Below are 19,339 nucleotides of genomic sequence, written 5' to 3' on the forward strand. Positions count from 1 at the left end.
GTGTGTGTGTGTGTGTGTGTGTGTGTGTGTGTGTGTGTGTGTGTGTGTGGGCAGGTGAGAGCTGGTTAGGCAGTGGGAACGAGAGAGTGTGTTCCCAAAGCCTTTGTAAGCGACAGCCTCCGGAAATGTGCAGATGCCAGAACAATGGTGCACTAAAGCCTGCTAACCACCAGTACTAGAAACAGAGAGAGAGGGGGGGAGACAGAGCCTGATTAAATAGAAGGGGGGTGGGGGGTACAATCAGGATAGAATCAGGACAATGAGAAAGAAGAGGGAGAGAAAGACTTTAGACACAGGGGTGGAGGGAGAGAGTAAACCTGTTTGTATAAAAGGACCATGAGTTGGGTTTCCTGGGCAGGAGCTTTTCTGGATGAAAAGGGGAGGTGCAGATAAACTAAAGGAAGGAGGACTTGAGGATGGGGGAGGTGATGGAGAGGAACAGGAAATGGTGCTGGCCTCATTAAAAACAATGAAGTGGCTGGTGAAGTTATGAACCTGAGTGGAGCTGCTGTGAGTCTCAAGGAGAACAAATGCGCAGCTGTAAAGAAGCGTGACCTGTGACCTGTCGTATGAAGACACACGATTGCAGACACATAGCTTTAGTTAGCCACTGTAAATGTTAATGACATAACACACTTTGAAAAAATCACAATGTTATTATTATTCACAGAAACATGTGAGACTAGGGAAAGCACGGTGTAGTTTAAAGTGGGCCTATTCTGCTCATCATGTTTTAGCTCCTCCCTGTTTTAGAGGTTAAGGACACTCTCACTTTAGGCCAGCTGTTTTCTGATTGGTTTCCCTTTGTAAGAGCAGCAGGTGGGTGGGGCTTCTGTGCTCATAGCTAGCAAGGATTCCTTGAGATGAGACTAATCCCATAAAGATCAAAGAAGGGAATAAACATGTTAAAGAGTTATGAAGCCTGAGCCTTTGGTTAACATGGATTAATTGTTCACACAATCTTTGTTCATGCTTAGTATGAGCATCATCCATTGGAACAGAATATACATCCAAAGGAAGTAAGGACGATTTGTGATGTGAGCGTGCAATCAAAAGTATGAAAGGAAATCAGTTTTTATGCTAGATTAACAAATTATTTTCAGCAAATGTTATGAATGATGTTATGAATGGATACTTTTTATTCCATGTGGCTCTAATATCCACAAGAAGCAGAAATATGAATGTCCTTTTCCTTTCCAAAAACTGTGGCTGCACTGTCTTTATGTTTGTCAGATGCCAGGAGCTTTTATTGCTACGGGCCACAGGCTAAGTCCAATAACAGGATTAATGGAGTTCTGTAGCATAGCTTGTTAAAAAAGCACTCTCAGACGCGACCACACCTGATAGCAGACAAGCAGCAATTAGAATGTGACGCTGCAGTGTGGGAGGGTTGAAGGAAGGAGATGGAAGGGAGGAAGGACAGAAGGAAAAGGGGGATGAAGTCGAGACAAAGAGAAGAAGAAAGGAAGAAGGGAAGGATGGATTTGGTGTGCTTAGTATTTTCTTGAGATATTTGAAATTTTACTTGAGTTGCAGTGGAAGAAGTCACAGTGTGTGGTGCTTTCATCTTGGAGGCCTGTAATTACACACACACACATGCATGTGCGCATACACACACACCCCCCACATGTAACCATGTACATATATAATGTTTCTTCTAACCTTGGGCTAGCTGTTTCATATGTTCCAAGTCACTGAATGAACAGTCCATGATTTACTGCTGAAATCAGATATGTATACTCCACAAAATGATGCATTAAAGATGTACTTCATTGAATATTATACTGCCCCCAAGGATTTTGGAGGCTTGTTTTTTATAAGTCATAGTTACAGGCTATTACACACTAATGAAAACATGGATGTAATGACTACATTGCATTTTTGCAAGTGGATCTATATCTTGCTCCTTTCAGGCAAGCATACAAGCTCCTACAGTGTGGCCTTATGGTCTTAGGTCATTGTGATTGCCCCGTCATGTTACAAATACTGCACCCATTTTCTATCTCCGTATTTCCCCACACCTCTCTTTCTACTCATAAAACTTACAATGGCTGTTGCTTCAATGCAGGAAAAAAAAAGAAACCTTCTTTTGTGGCTGCTGCAGATTGTGGTACATAGAAGAGCCTGCTGTCTGTACTGAGTCAGACCCCGTTAGTCCTCTTTTTGGGAGTGTTTTTTTTTCTTCAGGTAAACGTCATTGTTTCACCTTGTGAATCCAGTAGGTCCCACATTGCAGTGGAAAGAGAAAGGCCGGAAGAGCTTATAAGGGGAATTTCCTGTAAGTGTACCACACCTGCCCTGAGCTCCTGCAGTGAAAAAAGGGTGAATATAAATGCAAAAAGACCCAGTTTGAGATACAGAAAACTTAACAATTCTTGGTTACCTTTGCTCCTCTCTCAAGGGACTAATGGGGTCATTGTCAGTTCAGACCTGGTATTACAAAATGACTTCATTAAAGCAGTATTCCCCAGTGTATTTTAAATTGTGCTCAGAGGATCTGACCTAAGCCTCAAGCCACACAAAGGTTACCCTCCTCTCTTTTACACATGTGGCAATTTCAGCATTTATCAAGCCGACACAGTGCAATTATGTTATTAAAGTCACTTAGAGTCACATACAGGAATGTGAGCACAAGAATAGAACACACTAAATGCTAATTTCAAGTCCCATGTGATGCTTTCAGTTTTCCCTCTAAGTGGAGCCAGATTTTCTTCATCAGGCACTCTGATTAGCACGTCCAGCAAACAAGTATGGAGTCTGCTCGGTGCTCTGGGTCACCTGCTGAGCACCAAGGCAAATACACAGCACCGTAATCACTAAAGAGACCCACAGGAGTGCAGTCTCTTTGGTTAAATGACCGAAGGAAAAGCTGCACCCAGCATCTGGTGGCCACGTGTGCCTCGTATTTGGTGGATTTATTGACCTTTAGACAACATGGCAGGGGGAGTGTGGCTGGTAGATCATTTTTAGGTTACAGCAAACATCTCACACAATCCTGCTAAATCTGACCTGCAGTGTTTCCATAACTCCCTCTGATCACATAAAGCTTACACTTTGTAGGTGTTATGTGATGGGACTCTACTATTTTGCCAGTTTTGCAGTGGGGACTTTAACATCAGCAGCATTTAAAGATACCGTAATTGCACAGCATAGATATATATCCACTCAAAGTTAGGTCTTGACTCCTTCTATCCATCCCAGCTGCAACAGGGTGAAAGATGGGGTGCACCCTGGACAGGCCACCAGTTTGTAAGCCTGTTTGACCAGTTTAATCTCCATAAGATGGAGATTATGCTGGATAAACTCACGAATATATGAATTATTCATGCAATCTAACATTTGATTGTGTTGATGTAGCTGACTAATGTATGTGAATTTCCCATTTGCTCATTCCCTGATGAAAAAACAAAATGCATCAAAATCATGCACTCTGTTTCACGTTGATGCTTCTTTGGATGTAAGTACTCAGTAACAACAGACATGTGGGAATGACGGCTTGCGGGGTGGGCACTAAATGCACTTAGCATGTTTCCCGTACCGCTAAGATAAAAACAGACATTGTTCTAGCTCCTCACTCCCCTGCCCACCTGTTACTCGCAGTGTCTTGTTCCATATTTTCTCTCCGGTGCGGAGCAGCTCAGACATCTCCAGGACGGGACAGGAATGTGAGCATATCCTCTATTCCAACCAGCTGCTTCTCAGTGCCATGCCTTGTTAATGTAACAGTCTGTGTAATGGGCAGCGCCTGGCCTTGCTCACTGAAACTCTTGTGTTTTAGATATCAATGCAGGCGGTCAGTAAAAACAGTTGGGAAAGACTCAGAGGAGACGTTTTTATTATAGAAATGATTTGAAATACAAACTTTAATTGGTTTAAGACTTCATGTGTAAATGAAGTGAAATGTGTAAATAATGGCTTGTGTGTCTGTGGTAACTCCAGTTACTGCAGTTTTGAATTATGGTGTGCATCTGTAAGATGTCTCAGAGAAAGCGTACTAGAGCCCTCCATGTTAGCCTTGTTGATTATGACATTTTTCCCAAGATCCATGGCCCTGCTCTTAGGGTCTGCTTTTGTAATAATAATTTTGAGATAATAAAGAAATAATTTTGCTCTTATTCAGTAAAACTTTTGTCTCAGCCACTGATTTATTAGATTTTACAAGAATTTTGACAGATGTCAAGATTGTCGTGGGCCCTACGCTTAGCCTTGAATCTCTAACAAGAAAGTAAGAAATACAGACACAGTATCGTCTCTGCTCTGGACATCATTTACTTAAATGATGGATTACATCAAGGTTAGCAACTATTTTTAGGAAGGAGGCCTTTTTCAGTAATGAACAAGGTGAGCGGGAGGTCAGAGTGGTGAATCCACCGCTCTGACCTCCCGGTGCAGTAGACATTAAGGGAGGAGAGAGATGGGAGGTGAGCTGTGAGGTGAGGAGGAGGAAGACCAGCTGGTTGTTTGGCTGTGGGAGTTAACCGTCCATCAGCTAAGTGCCGAGCAAAGAGAGGACGGAGACGCATGGAAGGGGAATGTAAACTAATTAGCTAGGAGGAGTTAAAAATAAAAGCAGTTGACTTCTCTTTGCCGGGCCCTTAAAGCAGCTATGCCATGGTGACTGCTAAACATATCTGTGGTGCCTTCTAGTCCCACACTGTCTTAGGTCATGCAGCTCTTAAATGATGCTAATCCTGTCTGTTCACTTCCCCGGGTGAGCTAATATTGGATCTGACCCTTCCATCATTTTATTAATGTTGGATGCATGTATTGTCTGTGTTCTCCCAGCAAATACGTGTGTCCTTACGTGCTTTCTCTTCAGTCCAATTTTTGACTGTTTGCCTTGGTTTCCTGCAGAGTTTACACTGGTTCATGTGACAGCAAACTGTGTCTTGCCAGACCGTGCTTCTGGAATGTACCACGCTGATGTCACATCCCACTCACACACACAGAGCTAGAGGTTTTCATTAGTCTGTGGATTAGATGGGTACAGCTGAGTGACAAATTTAAGGAAATTAAAGAGGCAAACTGAAAGAAGGAAAACCGTTTTACAGCTTTGTGATGGTGATGATGTGAAACCATATGCAAACAAAGTGTAGCTGATTTATTCCTGTAGTGAGCTGCAGGCTTCTAGTTGGAGGTGATATCAGTACTTGACATATTAGCCCACTACCATTCAGATTTATCACAGCTGTTGCAGTGCAGTTTCATCTCTGCACAGATTATGCATGCTGACTTTGAAAAACTAACAATATATTAATCTTAGGCTAGCTAATATAGTTGGTACTGAGTGAAAAGTATCGTTCTAACAGACTGTTCTCCTTCACTTTCTCAGTTTGCTTTGTGTGTTTGTTAGGCGAAGGTGTGTAGTATAAAACCAGACACAATGTCATAAAAAGTACTGAAGGTTGCAGATTCTGTCCACAAACTTTTACATTTTTAATTGTTCTTTTTTCCCCACATGCCAGTTTTTACAATGAGAATGTTTCACTGGTAGAAATCTTCTGTAATCTGTCACCAGTCTCTAGGCAGCGAAGAGTTACAGTAAAGTATGTAAATGCTGAGAGCAAAGGAGGTCATCTCATGCTGACAACTGAGAAACATTTCTAAAGAGTTTTGTGAAATAGTGCCACTTTAATGTGGTATATGGTCTGCTTATAGATGATTTGTTTTAATTTTCACGTGTTGTTACTGAGGTGATGTGAAGTGAAACGTGCATCCTTGTTTTTTGGGAATGTGCTGGAAAAGCTACAAAATTCACCTTGATAGTGCTTGAATTTGACCCTGAAAAAGGTGTATGAACCCTTAATAAAAGCAGACTTCACTTGGAGGAGGTGTGTGTGTGTGTGTGTGTGTGTGTGTATCGGGGGTGGTGAATTCATTTCTGAAAGCTCCGCAGAGTTTAATCTGTATCACTGCCTCTGACAGTCAGAGACTTTCCTTATGTGGAAGACCTTTCGCCTGAGAGCCAAATTTAACCATCCAAGGGCATGAATGTAATGATTTCATGTCATGTTTTTAACTCAAGCTGAGAATAGGTTAACAGCTGTTGGCAGTAGTACACGACATGGAAAGCAAAAGCAGTTTTTACGGTCTGATGTCAAGATTATTAGAGAACAAATATAAATAAATAAGAATGTGCTATGTGGCTGCAAGATGATGTACAAGCTACATTAAGTATGGTTTTACTAGGGTGTTACAAAAGCCTGGTTGAACAGCACTGTTTTGCAGCCTTTGAGACACACACACACACACACACTGCACATACCAGTAGCAGTGCCCGAGCCTCCCCTTTTTTCTTTCAGCTGTCACCCCACGTTTCACTTTGCATTCCTTTAATGACAGTATATCAGAAAAATTGAGGAGAAGAAGGAAGGAAGCAGCTGATGCACTGGATTGTCCTTGTGACATGAGCCTTGACATCCCCTCACTTCCATCAGTCATCAACATAATTATCAGTGCTGCAGTTTTTATTATGTTCTTGAAAAACTGATTAAATGATTAAAGCTAGTTTCCTTGAACCTAATACTGCTCCCTCTTGTTTTTAGTGCATGTTTGTGATCAAAAGTTCAAAGGTAAAAGCAAAGATATGCAATGTAAATTGATTTAAAACAAAAGTAGATCATCCGATAAGCCAGAATGAGCAAATGGCATTTTGTTGGTTGGTAAACTATGAGGGTTATAGGGTCACGGTCCAAGTCCAACAATGTTAGGTCCACTTTTAAAGAGACATTCAGTAATGCCAGCTAACAGCAGCTAACAGTGACACAGACATTGGTGCTTACCCACAGAAAATATCAGGATATCCTCAACAATTCAGATCAGTACTGCTGTCATTAGACAGAAGAAGAGTATCTGCGGTAAATGGGGGATAAACAGTCTAGAAAAGTCAGCCATTGCTGTTTTTTTCTGCATTATCCTTGGATTATGTATTTGGAATTGTAAGGGGTAAGAAAACGGAATACAGACTGCAATTTAGTGACATCTAGTGGTAAGATTTTATACACTGGACCTTTAAAATCTGTCTGATCACTGTTGTCCTCTTCTTCTTCTTTTGGCAGCACCCTTTAGGGGTTGCAACAGAGGTTCATTCATTGGAAAAAATATGTATTCCCTGGCCAGTTGGCGATTGTGGAAAGCTGCTTGCTGTTGCTAGGAAAAATTGTTTGCAGTAAAACACATGGTGCTGCACAGACAACCTCCTTTGCATTTGCTTTGGTTGTTGGCAGATTTCTGAAGTCATCAGTAGTTTCTATGGGGGATGCTGACTTGTTTGCAAACAGTTGCCAACCATGTGCTAAGCAGTTGTGAAACTGTGAAGCTAAAGTTAAAAAAGGATCCCCGCTCTCTTCAAAGTTTTGTAATGTGTTAGTTTCAGAATGAAAGTTACAGCTTTAACTTAGAGGGTGAATAGTCCCTGCTTCTGCTTTGCATTGTACTTTTTTAAGCTTCATTACTGCTAAGTGCTTAGTTAGTGAGTGTTTTGAGACAAGTTGGCGTCTTCCAATTGCATGGAGGTTTATGGTGCAGCACCGTCTTTGTGACCAATCTGTTCATTATCCTACATGTCTTGTTTTTACAAGTGGTGATGTCATCCTGGGAGCACAGCGTAAAGCCGGTGAATTTTTCCACAGAGAGATAAAAGACATCCAGAAACCTAGTGATTACACGACACATTAGATGTCTGTTTTACTCCTCCACCCTCTCCTCTCCACCTCTGATACATGTACACATGAACACCTTTGAGAGTGTGTCAGTAGTTTCCCAAATAGGTATCAAGTAGCATCTGTGTATATCCTCTCATTGTCTGCACAAAGGCTGTCTCTCTTTTTTCTTTCACCCATCAAACCATCCATCTGACTCGCTCAGTGTCCTCTCAATGTCAGATTTCTTTGATAATAATAACTGCTCAACAAATCCTCTAACAGGTGTCTTTTGTGTAATCAACAAGCACACAGTTGTTCACTTAAAAGGGGAGCTATACAAGGTTAAAGTGCCTTTAAACTGTCATTTGAGCCATGAGTTTAAATACATTAATGAGTGTATCTTCATGCAGAAGAAGATAGAAGAAGTGTTGGTGTAGATGCACAGGTGTGTGTGAGACTGTGACCTCATCTGCTTGTTGCTCACTTAGCTTCAACAAATGTGAAACTTTGTCAAATGCCAGTCAAACACAGGTTTCCTCCGTAGTGTATGTCAGGATTGGGTGTGTCATATGTCAGTGTCCATGTGAAATCCTCTGCGCTGTTGCCATCAGGCTCCTGTCCGAGCTCTCAGGTCATCTGACCCAGTGGTCCCCAACCGTTTTTGTGCCACGGACCGGTTTATGCCCGACAATATTTTCACGGACCGGCCTTTAAATAAAACTAGTACCGGTACCAAAAAAAAGAAGATTTATTCATAACACATGTGACAAGACCCAGGAAAACCGAGTTAACGATAAAAACGCTAACAAAATAATGCTAAAAACCGATAAAAACCCTGAAAACCATACATTTCATACCCAAGCCTCAACTCTCGCGGCCCGGTACCAAACGACTCACGGACCGGTACCGGTCCATGGCCCGAGGACATATACAAAAATCTAAGCAGAAGCTCTTAGGGGACAGAGCGTTCCCCATTGTTGCCCTGAGGTTATGGCATAAATTGCCTTTGGACATTAGACAGTCACCTGCATTGTCCATATTTCAACTGCCTCATCTGAGAGTATAAAGGTATAGCAGGTATAGCACCTAGTCTTTCCTTATGTGTGTAAGCATTAAAAAATATCAGTGTTTCACAGAAACACCCAATTATGCAGAAGGTTGATGTCATGGCAGGCTCACAGTAGTCATTTAGACGAACATTACTCCCTCTTGAGAAAATGAGCTGAAACTGAGGCACATAAAAGGTTCAAAATAAGTGTGCTGTCAGTTAAGGTTTGGAGCCTTGCCCAAAGGCTTTCAGAATCCCACTGGCTCACCAAGAGCTCAATAAATGCATGTAGTTTATTCTGCTACAAAAAAAGTTCATAGTAAGTTGTTAAGTGTTAGCATTTTATCTTTTAGGGCCATTTAAAGTGCATTCATAGAGAGGGAGGGAGGATTAGAAACACCTGTTATTTGACAGCCCATAGACTGACAACAAGCACCCGAAGATCTCGTCTCATACCAGTTTCCTCATAGCAGTACATACTAGAGATGGACCGATCCGATATTACGTATCGGTATCGGTCCGATACTGACCTAAATGACTGGATCGGATATCGGAGAAAAATAAAAAATGTAATCCGATCCATTAAATATCACGAAAGCACCTCACAAAACTTGCAACACGCCGTAACTCACCGCAGAACGTTAGCAGTTGGAGCAGTGTGCATCACGTGATAGAGCAGCTGTGGCATGCGGGACCTGTCGGTGGTCTGGATAGCATGTGGAGCTTCGCTAGCAACCTGGCATTTCATCTCCGACAAAGTTATCCCCGAGAGAAGTAAAGCAAGCGTGTAAGTCCATCTCTGAATGTTTGTAAAGCATTCCCACGCTAAGCTTAACGAGCGACTGCCTCTCGCTCTCCGGCTGGTACTTCAATCGTGAAACTGCTTAAATGATCAGCTGATCAGCTTTTCTGTCGCGAGTCCGTCTTTGTTTTTGGCCCACTTCGCACCAGAAAGAGCAAACCAGCGGCTGAACAACAGCAGCACGTTTAAGCTTGATAAGCTGTTGTTAGAATTTATTTAATATTACTTTCTACACCAGGATCTTTTTCTACGTAGCTGACGGCTGGTAACTGTGCAGGGGCGGATCTAGCAAAGTTTAGCCAGGGGGGCCGATTGTGCCCCCTTTTCACTGTTCATGCCCTAAGACATACTTTTCTTTCTTATTCTCATTTAAAATGTCGAGCTTTTAATAAATAATTATCTGACACCCAAAGTTTTAATTTGATGCAAAATGAATAGAAGTCAATTACTGTATATAGTGACTATTAAGTCTAATATATATACCCTAGTAAGCTATAGTACTTTTTACTTTGGGAAGGTACCATCTGTGCAGTCTGCAATTTTGTTGAAGAAAGATGTTGAATCTATTTAAAATTTCTTGAAAAATAATTGATTTCTGTGCATTTTTTTTCACACTGCATCAAATTAAGGTTGATTACGTCGATTAAGCATCATGAGGTGGCGCGTGAGGGGTGGTTCCCTATTTTTTATTTATTTATTTTTGTTGTTGCTGGGAGTTGGAACCCTATTAGTTAGGTTGCTTAATATTTACGCTAAGTACTCTTTAAAATACCAGAATAGGGATGATGGTGTAGGTTTAAGTTTATTAGATTGATCAGTATTGCTGAACTATGAAATTTTTTTTTTTTGCATACAGGTATAACAGAATAGCTTTAGTGTAGTTGTTGTTTTAAACTTGAGTATGAACTTGCAGACTTGCAAAATGCAGCAAGATATTTTAAAAAAACAGTTTTGTTGATTAAAAAACACTATATCGGATTCATATCGGTATCGGCAGATATCCAAATTTATGATATCGGTATCGGTATCGGACATAAAAAAGTGGTATCGTGCCATCTCTAGTACATACACAAACGATCAGAGGTCCCAGGAGGAGGAACTCACGTCAAGATGTCCGGTGGAATGTGTGATGGCTGCTGCTGGTTGTCATGAAAGTTTATGAGGTTTATTTTAACTCCCACACATAGCACTGCTGTTCAGTCACAGCGAGGCTCTAGTTTTGTATCACCTAGACGCCCTGTCTCGGTACTTTGTGGTGCTCACCAAATCTATAAAAAACAGGTGTTTCTGTTTTTTTACGTAGCTTACGAGTCTGGCTTAGAGTAAATAATCACATCCCTATTATAATCACCATCAATAAAAATGAATCCTGCATTGGCTTCTTCCCATTGGCTTTTAGCCAGCGCCTGTGCTCGGGTCATTTCTTTGGAGCACATCAGAGCCTGTTAACCTTCAGAGCTGCTTTGACATAATGTTGTCCCAACACTGAAATATTTCTTGCTTTGATTGAGAATTCAGCTATGACTTATTGATAAAATCAGATTTTTGTTTTGTTTTTTGTGTAGCTGAGCATTATTCTTTGTATGTGGCCAGTACAGCATATCTTTATTAACAAAAGTGCTACACTGTCAAAATGCACAAAGAACAATAGCACAGATGTCACACTGCTCATGCTGTTGTACAGATATGGACACAGAGGTCACTGAAATCTGTGTTTTCAGTTTCATATATAATATCATTGATGATCTGTAGAAGCAAACTAATTTGCACATAGTTATTTTTGACCATTAGCTCATATTATTTCCTTACAGGGAGTGATGTGAGAATTTCCTGATGTTAAAGGCCATTGCTAACTATATCTGCCACCATTTCAAAAGTTTCTCTTTGATATTTTGCAGGGACTCACAATGGATGTTGATGAAACTAATGCAGCAGTATTCCATTGACTCAAAGCTGCACATGTTTAGTTTCACTACCCATCCTAGAGTCTTTTCCTTGGGAAGTGATAAGAGCTTGTGATGTTGTCTAAATAATCAGGTCAGAATGGAGGGTACTGATTAGGTCTGCTTTACTTGCCAACTCAAGCTCGTGAGTGGGTGCACTGCTGGACAGTGATGCAACCATTGTTTCCTGTTCGCTTTAATGAATTTCCTGTGTTCTTTCCTTCAGTCCTGACTGTTGCTGTTGGTCAGGACCCCAGTCAAAGCCATGGCTGTGCCCATGGCAGCTGTTACCCAGCAACTGGGGATTTATTGGTTGGACGAGAGAAGAACCTTAAAGCCTCATCCACGTGTGGAATGAGATGGAAAGAGCCTTACTGCATTGTCAGTCATTTGCAGGTAAGTGTTTTTGTTGAACTCTGCTTTAATCTCAAGTAAGAATTGAAGGAGTTAAATGTGTTTCTTCACTACATTCTGTCTGTGACTCCGTCACACTTCCTATTTTGCTGTCCTGCCGCAGGATGAAAAGAAGTGTTTTGACTGTGACTCGCGACGGCCTTATAATCCACTGTACAACACCATCAGTCACCGGATAGAGAACGTAATCACTACCTTTAAGCCTCACCGCAAGAAGTCCTGGTGGCAGTCTGAGAATGGTGAGGAGACTTTATGGTCATCTACTGATTTCCAAGCCAAGTTTTTGAATAAAATCTCTTTGGGAATCATCTTGTTGGTGCAAAAACCCATTTTACCTGTAAATGAAAATAACTGAAAAAAAGCAGCTGTTGTCCAAAAACAATGTTCAAAAACTTTCAGAAAGCCTGGAGAACTATTGCTAAAAACAACTTTAAAACTATAAGAGAGTCTAGCTCTTTGGAAGCAAAATATGAAGACATGAGGAGTGATTTTATGATTGATGAGACCTACAGTGGGTTTTTGTTATTGTTAAATGTCTCTTAGATTAGTGTGAAATTTTGCATAGTTTTCACACTTTCCTGTCAACCTCAGATGTACTCTGTGTTTAGTGTGTTTTGCGAATATTATTAGCATGTGCCAGATCATGTTAGCATTCATGTTAGCATGTAGCTTAAAGACTGCTGGACATAAGAGCAGCAGACTCATCATATTCCCACATAGCAAAATTGGTATGGCCCTGATCTGGCCCACACAATGTGCTTACACATGGCCCACATACCGCAAAGAATGACGGCCCTTTGGTGGCCCAGATCTCGCTTGCCTGAGATGGGCCAGCACAAGGAGTATAGTATTGCAACATGGCATTTGGGTCTTCTAACTAAAATAGGAAAATAGGAACATAAATAGTGCCATCATTGCCAGACCTGGCCCACATCTGGTTGACATACACCCTGCCATGACACCGGTCAGTCAGAAGTGCCAGCTTAATACCAGATCTGGGGCAGACCTGTTTTCTATGATCCTGGGCCACATAACCCAAACCACAATCAAGCCAGATGGTAAATGGCCTGCATTTGTATAACGCTTTACTTAGTCCCTAAGTACCCCAAAGCGCTTTACACTACATTCAGTCATTCACCCATTCACACACACATTCACACACTGAATATGGCAAGTGCACTGACAGAGCCGAGGCTGCCGGACACCACCGGAGAAATACAGTATTAGTTTTGTACACTTATACACGCAACACTCACACACAGCACAGACACACACACTACACACACACACACACACACACACACACACACACACACACACACACACACACACACACACACTGCCGCATACACACACACACACACACACACAACCACACACTGTGGCCAGCATCCTCTGAACAGCTACAGATGTCCTTAATAACAGAGTGAGCTCTGCATGCTGTGGCATTTGAACAGAGTGAGGGAAAAGGAGAAGATGAAAAGTTAAGACTCTGATGTCAAAATAAGAGTGAGAATAAGTGGAATATTTAAGACAGGGTGGTGCACAGCAATAAAAACAGGAAGAGGAACAAACTATAACTGTTTTTTTCCAGGTGAGTTAAATTCTTCATCACTATAAGTGGTCGTAAGGATCTGTGCATGACTGGCCAATTTGACACAGTGCTCGTTTTAGTTGTTTGTGAGACATTCCACAATAACAGAGTGGTGTTGATGACAGCACTGTGAAGCTCTAGACCCAGAATAGATCGGGGAGAAACAGAAGAAGAAAAAGAGGGGCAGGAAGTACAGTGACTATTTTTACTCCTGGTAGCTGCAGCTTTTTCCATGGCATCTTTGTGGCATTTGTTTGGTGAATGTGGCAGCGCTCACAGAAGGCCGCTTTGATAAGGACACAGTGCGTTGATTGTCTTTACATATTAAATAGAAAGCCCATTTCCTGGGATTGCATGCAACAATTACAAGGACATGCAGGAAAAAGCAAAAACCAAACCACCAAACCAAGCAACAGGAAATAATCAAAGGCAGTGATTAAGAATCCTGATGAAAACAGAAGGAGTCCAATAAAAGGACAGGACAACAATGAGGATGAGGATAAAACACAAGGAGGGAATTTAAAACACAGAAAGCCACACAAGGGACTGACCTTCAAAATAAATCAGGAAATTAACTGACAGGAACAAAGAACAAGCTTGATGCAGACATGGGGAAATATAGGAAACACACAAAAAAGTCTAGGATTATTACAATTTAAAGGAGCTACAACTCTGTTAAATTTCTTGAATATTGATCAAGTAGCAGAGGGCATTGTTAATAATTTTCTGCTGCTTTGGTGTTACTGAATTTAATAACAGGTGAACTAGAGGGGCAACAATGGGACAACCTCCAAAACAGGAATGGTTTCAGAGGTAAGGGTCCCTATTGGTCGACTCCTCCAGGATAGCACATCAGTATGTACATTTGTCAGAAGGTTTGCTGTTTCTCCCAGCACATCTCAAAGCCATGGAGGAGACTCGAGAAGAGGGAGTTACTCTAGGAGAGCTGGCATTTGCTATAGAATACCAGAATCGGCAGGTCCACCACTGGCACCACTTTCACAGATTATGTTTTGATCCATTAGATGCTGCCCAGTTTCACCTCAGTCTGTTCAGGAGCTCAGTGGTCTTCTGGTCTAGATCTGGGAGGAGATCCTCCAGGACACCATCTGTCATCATCTGTCTCATTATATGAGCATGGGCCAACATTGTCAGGCATGCATACAAGCACATGAGGCTATACAAACTGAGTAGCATCTGAGTAGCTGCAGTGAAATTTCATGTGTTTTTAAAGTGTTCATTTATTTTTTTTTGAGCAGTGTACAAGGATCAGGCAAAAAAATAAGCCTTCAACAGAATTATGAGTGTCAGGTGCTCAGTGGAGCAGGTGTGTTGTGTGCAAACTCATTATGTGTGTTTCGATTCAGTTACATAAAGCAAAAACTGATCTATAATAAAGGTCAGAATCTACTTTCTCCTCGTTTTCTCCTCTCTTTTCTGTGCCTCATCAGCTTCATAGTAGAGTGTGCTTGTCATTCTAGTCTAAGAGAGTCTGACCTTATTGTCTAATAACACATTGGTGTAGGAAAAAAAGAATCAAGAAAGACGTGCAAGCGACAGGAGGCCTGAAAGGAACCATAGGGAGTGGAATATGAGGACTGGGCTCTTACAAAAATGAGCTGTGCAGAGAGCATCATGGAAGAAGGTGCATGAGTTTCAGAACACTTTCACTGAAACTCTGGATGTTCTTACTCTGCCACTTCCACTGCCACACAGCAGCATCTACACGCAGATGATACAGCAACACGGGTAGAGTCTAGTGCCCAAAATATTTTATTAGTACTATGGAAAGATCCTTTTGGCTTTGTTACTGCAGAATTAACACAAAACAAGGAGAACAAGAGTGAAAGTAGAGTGGCCCTTCAGAGAGAGAGCTCTACAGCTCAGGAAGTATGTGGGCATTTCCGGCAGGCACTCCGCATTTCTCCTGCCAACAGTGAATGTTTTTCCTGTCAAGGATCCATTCCACCAGCCAAGTGTGTGGTTACCACTTCACATAATGCCATTAACCTTTATTCTGTGACATCCATCTGTGGGAAATGATCATTTGAATGTAAGCAGTTTATAAATTCTTCATGCAAACCAACTGATGGACATTAGCAGACACAGAATGAGTGAGCCTTATTAACATCTCTGCCATTCCTTGTCTTTGTTCCCACAGGAAAGTCGGATGTCTTTATCCAGCTGGATCTGGAAGCAGAGTTTCATTTTACTCACTTGATTATGACATTCAAGGTTAGAAAAATATCACAGATCATTATTTTGACCTTCATATTTTCACATGCAGTCAAAATCATATATGAAACAAAAAGGCGTTGTTCTTTTACAGACTTTCCGGCCAGCAGCCATGCTGATTGAGCGTTCAGCAGATTTTGGTCGTACCTGGCAGATCTACCGCTACTTTGCCCATGACTGTGCCGCTGTCTTTCCTGGAGTCTCACAGGGTCCTCTGCGTAACATAAATGACATCATATGTGAGTCACGCTACTCTGATATTGAGCCATCGACAGAGGGAGAGGTGAGCGACTGTTTTGACGCACTAATCCAATTTGAGACAAATGTGAAAATGACCTTGATCTTAAAACATTGTTTAAATCTTTGTCATTTAGATGCTTTTTGTAGTCCACACGTAGGACACACTTACAGCCTGGTAGTGTATCAGTTTATAAAATTTCCTAGCAAGTGAAAAATTCCCAGTTTAATCCTGGAAGGAAACACAAATCTTTTTTAAGGTTTGCAACATGCAGGGCATTTGGTGTACAAATTAAATGCTGCTTTGCTGAGCCCTTGCGAATAAGGGAGCAGCTCAAAGTAGCTTTAGGTGTAGAAATTTACTTTCTCGCTGAGAGTCTTCCTGCCGTTTTGCTCTCACTCTCTTACCTTGTCTTGGACTGTAACCAGGGGGAAACAGCCTGGCTCAAAATCTGTCAGTGTGGTTCTTTTCTGGGGTAATTATTAAACTTTAAAAAGGAGGTAGGCTGTTTTGTTTGTTTCAGTTTTTTCCTTTTTGACAGAGCAATATCCAGAGTATCTATATTTTGTTCTGCTAATCCTTTGAAGGCTGGAAATTAAGTAGCAAGTCCTTTGTCAGTTTGGTCTCCAAAATAACAACACTTCTTTTAACAGATTCTGAGCTTTCAAGTAGCACCTACTGTCCTAAAAAAGGACAACTAACATTTTCTATTTGTTAATTTTGTCATATGTGGATATAACATGATGTGGCGTAATACACATAATACACGCATGTGCATAATATTTATTTCCCGGCTTAGGTCATCTACAGAGTGTTGGATCCAGCCATCAGGATTCAGGATCCATATAGCCCGACTATACAGAGTAGGTCCCACCCAACAGCCTGCAGCATGCAGCAGTCATCAAAAATGTTAAAGAGATAAAACACCTGGTCTATATTGGCTGAATCTTTCTTTTTTGGGGTTTAATATTAAAACATATCAGGCATCATTTACATGTTCGTCTAACAAGTGAAAGGTTGTTGTTCAACTCCAAAACCTTTTATGGGGTTATGTCAGGAAAGGCATGCAGAGCTACCCCTTGTGACAAGCGAGCAGTTGAAAGTAGCTAGCTAAAATTAGCAATGGAAAAGTGCCTGTGAACTTGTTTTTATGTAATGTGTTTTATGTAATTTATATGTATTTTTAAGAGATCTCGGACAGTTAGCACATCTCAGAACAGAGAGGTCGTCCACAGTTTGCTGTGGACTTTCCTTTGCAGTAACTTCATTAACAACAGGATCAAGGTCTGACAGGAAGCAATGCTCTGTGTTCTCTTTGTGTGTTCAGGTCAGATGTTACACATGGATGTTTGATTTGGTGAAATAGCAGCCAGTCTCTCAACCAGTCTTGTGTTTCAACCAAAGAAACCTTCAAACCTTTTCCCTCCCTGTCTTAAAGTTTCACAGTTTGTCAGAACATGTCCATTCCCCTTCTGCTCCTTCTCTAGTCTGAATGGCCATGTGGTTTCCTCCTCCAATCACCCCAGACTAGAATAGCCTCTGCCCTGGTGACTGGATCCACTGGAGGTTTCTTCCTGTTAAAGGGGAGTTTTTCTTTCCCGCTGTCACCTCTTATGAGCAAGCTGTAAGTGCTTAGGTATTATTGTAGGGACTTTACCTTACAATATAAAGCACTTTGAGGCGACTGTTTTTGTGATTTGGTCCTATAGAAATAAAGTTTAATCAAATTGACATTGTTGCAGGGATAAACGTGTGTAAAGCTACTCTTACTCTGTATTGTTTTTCAGATAAAAAGTAGCAAACCACACCAGTGTCCTAGATTACACCCACCCTCATCACATCTGCTATTTTGTGCTGCTTTTGGTAGATTGAGTAGGTCATTACCGAAACGACATAGCTGTATCCATATTCAGAAGTTGGTACATTGTTGGTAGGCCACCCTTCAAAAACATTGGTGAATATCTTAATTTGCCCAGCTCAGTAATTATTGCCCTAAGAGTTCTTGATGAGCAGTTGCTTCTGTAAAAACAAGCTTCTGTTACAGTCTTATAATGAAGTACATGATCATGTAAATGAAATATTACTAGAAGACACCCACGACAAATGTGTAAAAAAAATCAAACCAAACCCCCTGCCCTTTTCCCCTTCTAGTCATACTCACATTTATCATCATAAATCAAACTCCAGCAGACACAATTAGCTCTTGTTATTCAGCTGTGACACATCTCTCTGGGGTGTGAAACATGGCCCTGCTGTGTGGAAGACATGGTGAGATGTGAAAAGCAGCTGTTTCTCTCCCACGCAGCCTCCCCGTCCTAACCCTCATATTTAGACTGGCAGGACATGAGAGCTTTTCCCAGAAACCCTAGCATGATTTCCAGTGCATCAGCAGAGGCTGTCCGGCTCAGTTGTTAAATATGTTAGTGGAGCTGGTCCACATGTAGTACTCTAACCGCCTCACAGCTGAACTGTTTATATTTAATGTCTGCTGCTTGCAAGACAATTGATTATATCCAGTTTAGTTCTTCTTCGGTTTCTGTTTAATTGTGTCTTTGTCTCTTGAGGAAGAACCCAGCAGGGCATGTTACTGATGGACATTTACACTAATAATATTACTCACTTAATATTCACCTTTTGTGACCTAAATCCTTCGACCACACTCAGTACACACTCACTGGAATATTATACAGGAAGCTCAGTTGAGAACACAACATCCTTAACTTTACTTGGTTTTCGGGTACTTGCCATAGCGTTCATGCAGTACTGACGTTCTGCAAAAATGTCTTTAGCATTACTGCAGTGATTTATAGGTCTGTAATATTTAGGAACTTTATTTTATTCTTGATTGGTTTTTTTGCCCGGGTGGTTTCTGCTTTGTCGCAGTGAAGGGAAAGGTCCTGTGTTCTAACATGCACTATGCTACATAAACATTAGTTTGTGTGGCGACTGCTATTGGTAAACAGCTGGACTATAACCACAGAGAATGTTCCAGCATGTCGACAGGCTGAAAAGACAGACAAATCCCTCTGGAAAGCAGTGAGCTTCCTTCCCTAGCTCGTGCCAAATAGTTTCAGAAGATTAAGGTACAGGATGAGGGAAGGACTCTCTCAACGCCACATTCCATTACTGTCTGTCATTTTTGGACATGGTGTCAGTTTAAAGCTGAAGTTGTGCTGGATATATTCAGTTAGCAGCACCTGTAGTTTCTACTCTTTATAGCAGACAATTAAACAAGTCAAACAGGTGTAGTTCTCAAAGGTGTTTGAACTAAGACGCTAAAAAAATATTGCCAAAAATAAATTCATATATGACTGAAATATTTTTACCGTAGTGTAAGGAAGTACATATAAGGTGTTTGGACTGGCGGCAGCAACAAATGTAACGTCGAGGTACCTCAGAACTATGATGGCTAACTGATCCTT

At 41.3% G+C, this 19,339-nt stretch overlaps 1 protein-coding gene across 2 annotated transcripts in view; it reads left to right on the forward strand.

The window, feature by feature from the left end:
* Positions 1-19,339, forward strand: part of lamb2 (laminin, beta 2 (laminin S)) — a 44,531-nt gene that overhangs the window by 3,845 nt on the left and 21,347 nt on the right. For both annotated transcript variants that reach the window (XM_005938082.2, XM_005938083.2), the window contains exons 3-7: positions 11,663-11,832; positions 11,954-12,089; positions 15,606-15,679; positions 15,774-15,962; positions 16,717-16,780. In XM_005938082.2, the coding sequence (XP_005938144.1) occupies positions 11,663-11,832; positions 11,954-12,089; positions 15,606-15,679; positions 15,774-15,962; positions 16,717-16,780 (633 nt within the window). The remainder of the gene's footprint in view (positions 1-11,662; positions 11,833-11,953; positions 12,090-15,605; positions 15,680-15,773; positions 15,963-16,716; positions 16,781-19,339) is intronic.

The sequence above is a fragment of the Haplochromis burtoni genome, unplaced genomic scaffold, assembly GCF_018398535.1.
Source record: "Haplochromis burtoni strain Fernald_Lab_line unplaced genomic scaffold, NCSU_Asbu1 Contig_246, whole genome shotgun sequence".
NCBI classification, from domain to species: Eukaryota; Metazoa; Chordata; class Actinopteri; order Cichliformes; family Cichlidae; genus Haplochromis; species Haplochromis burtoni.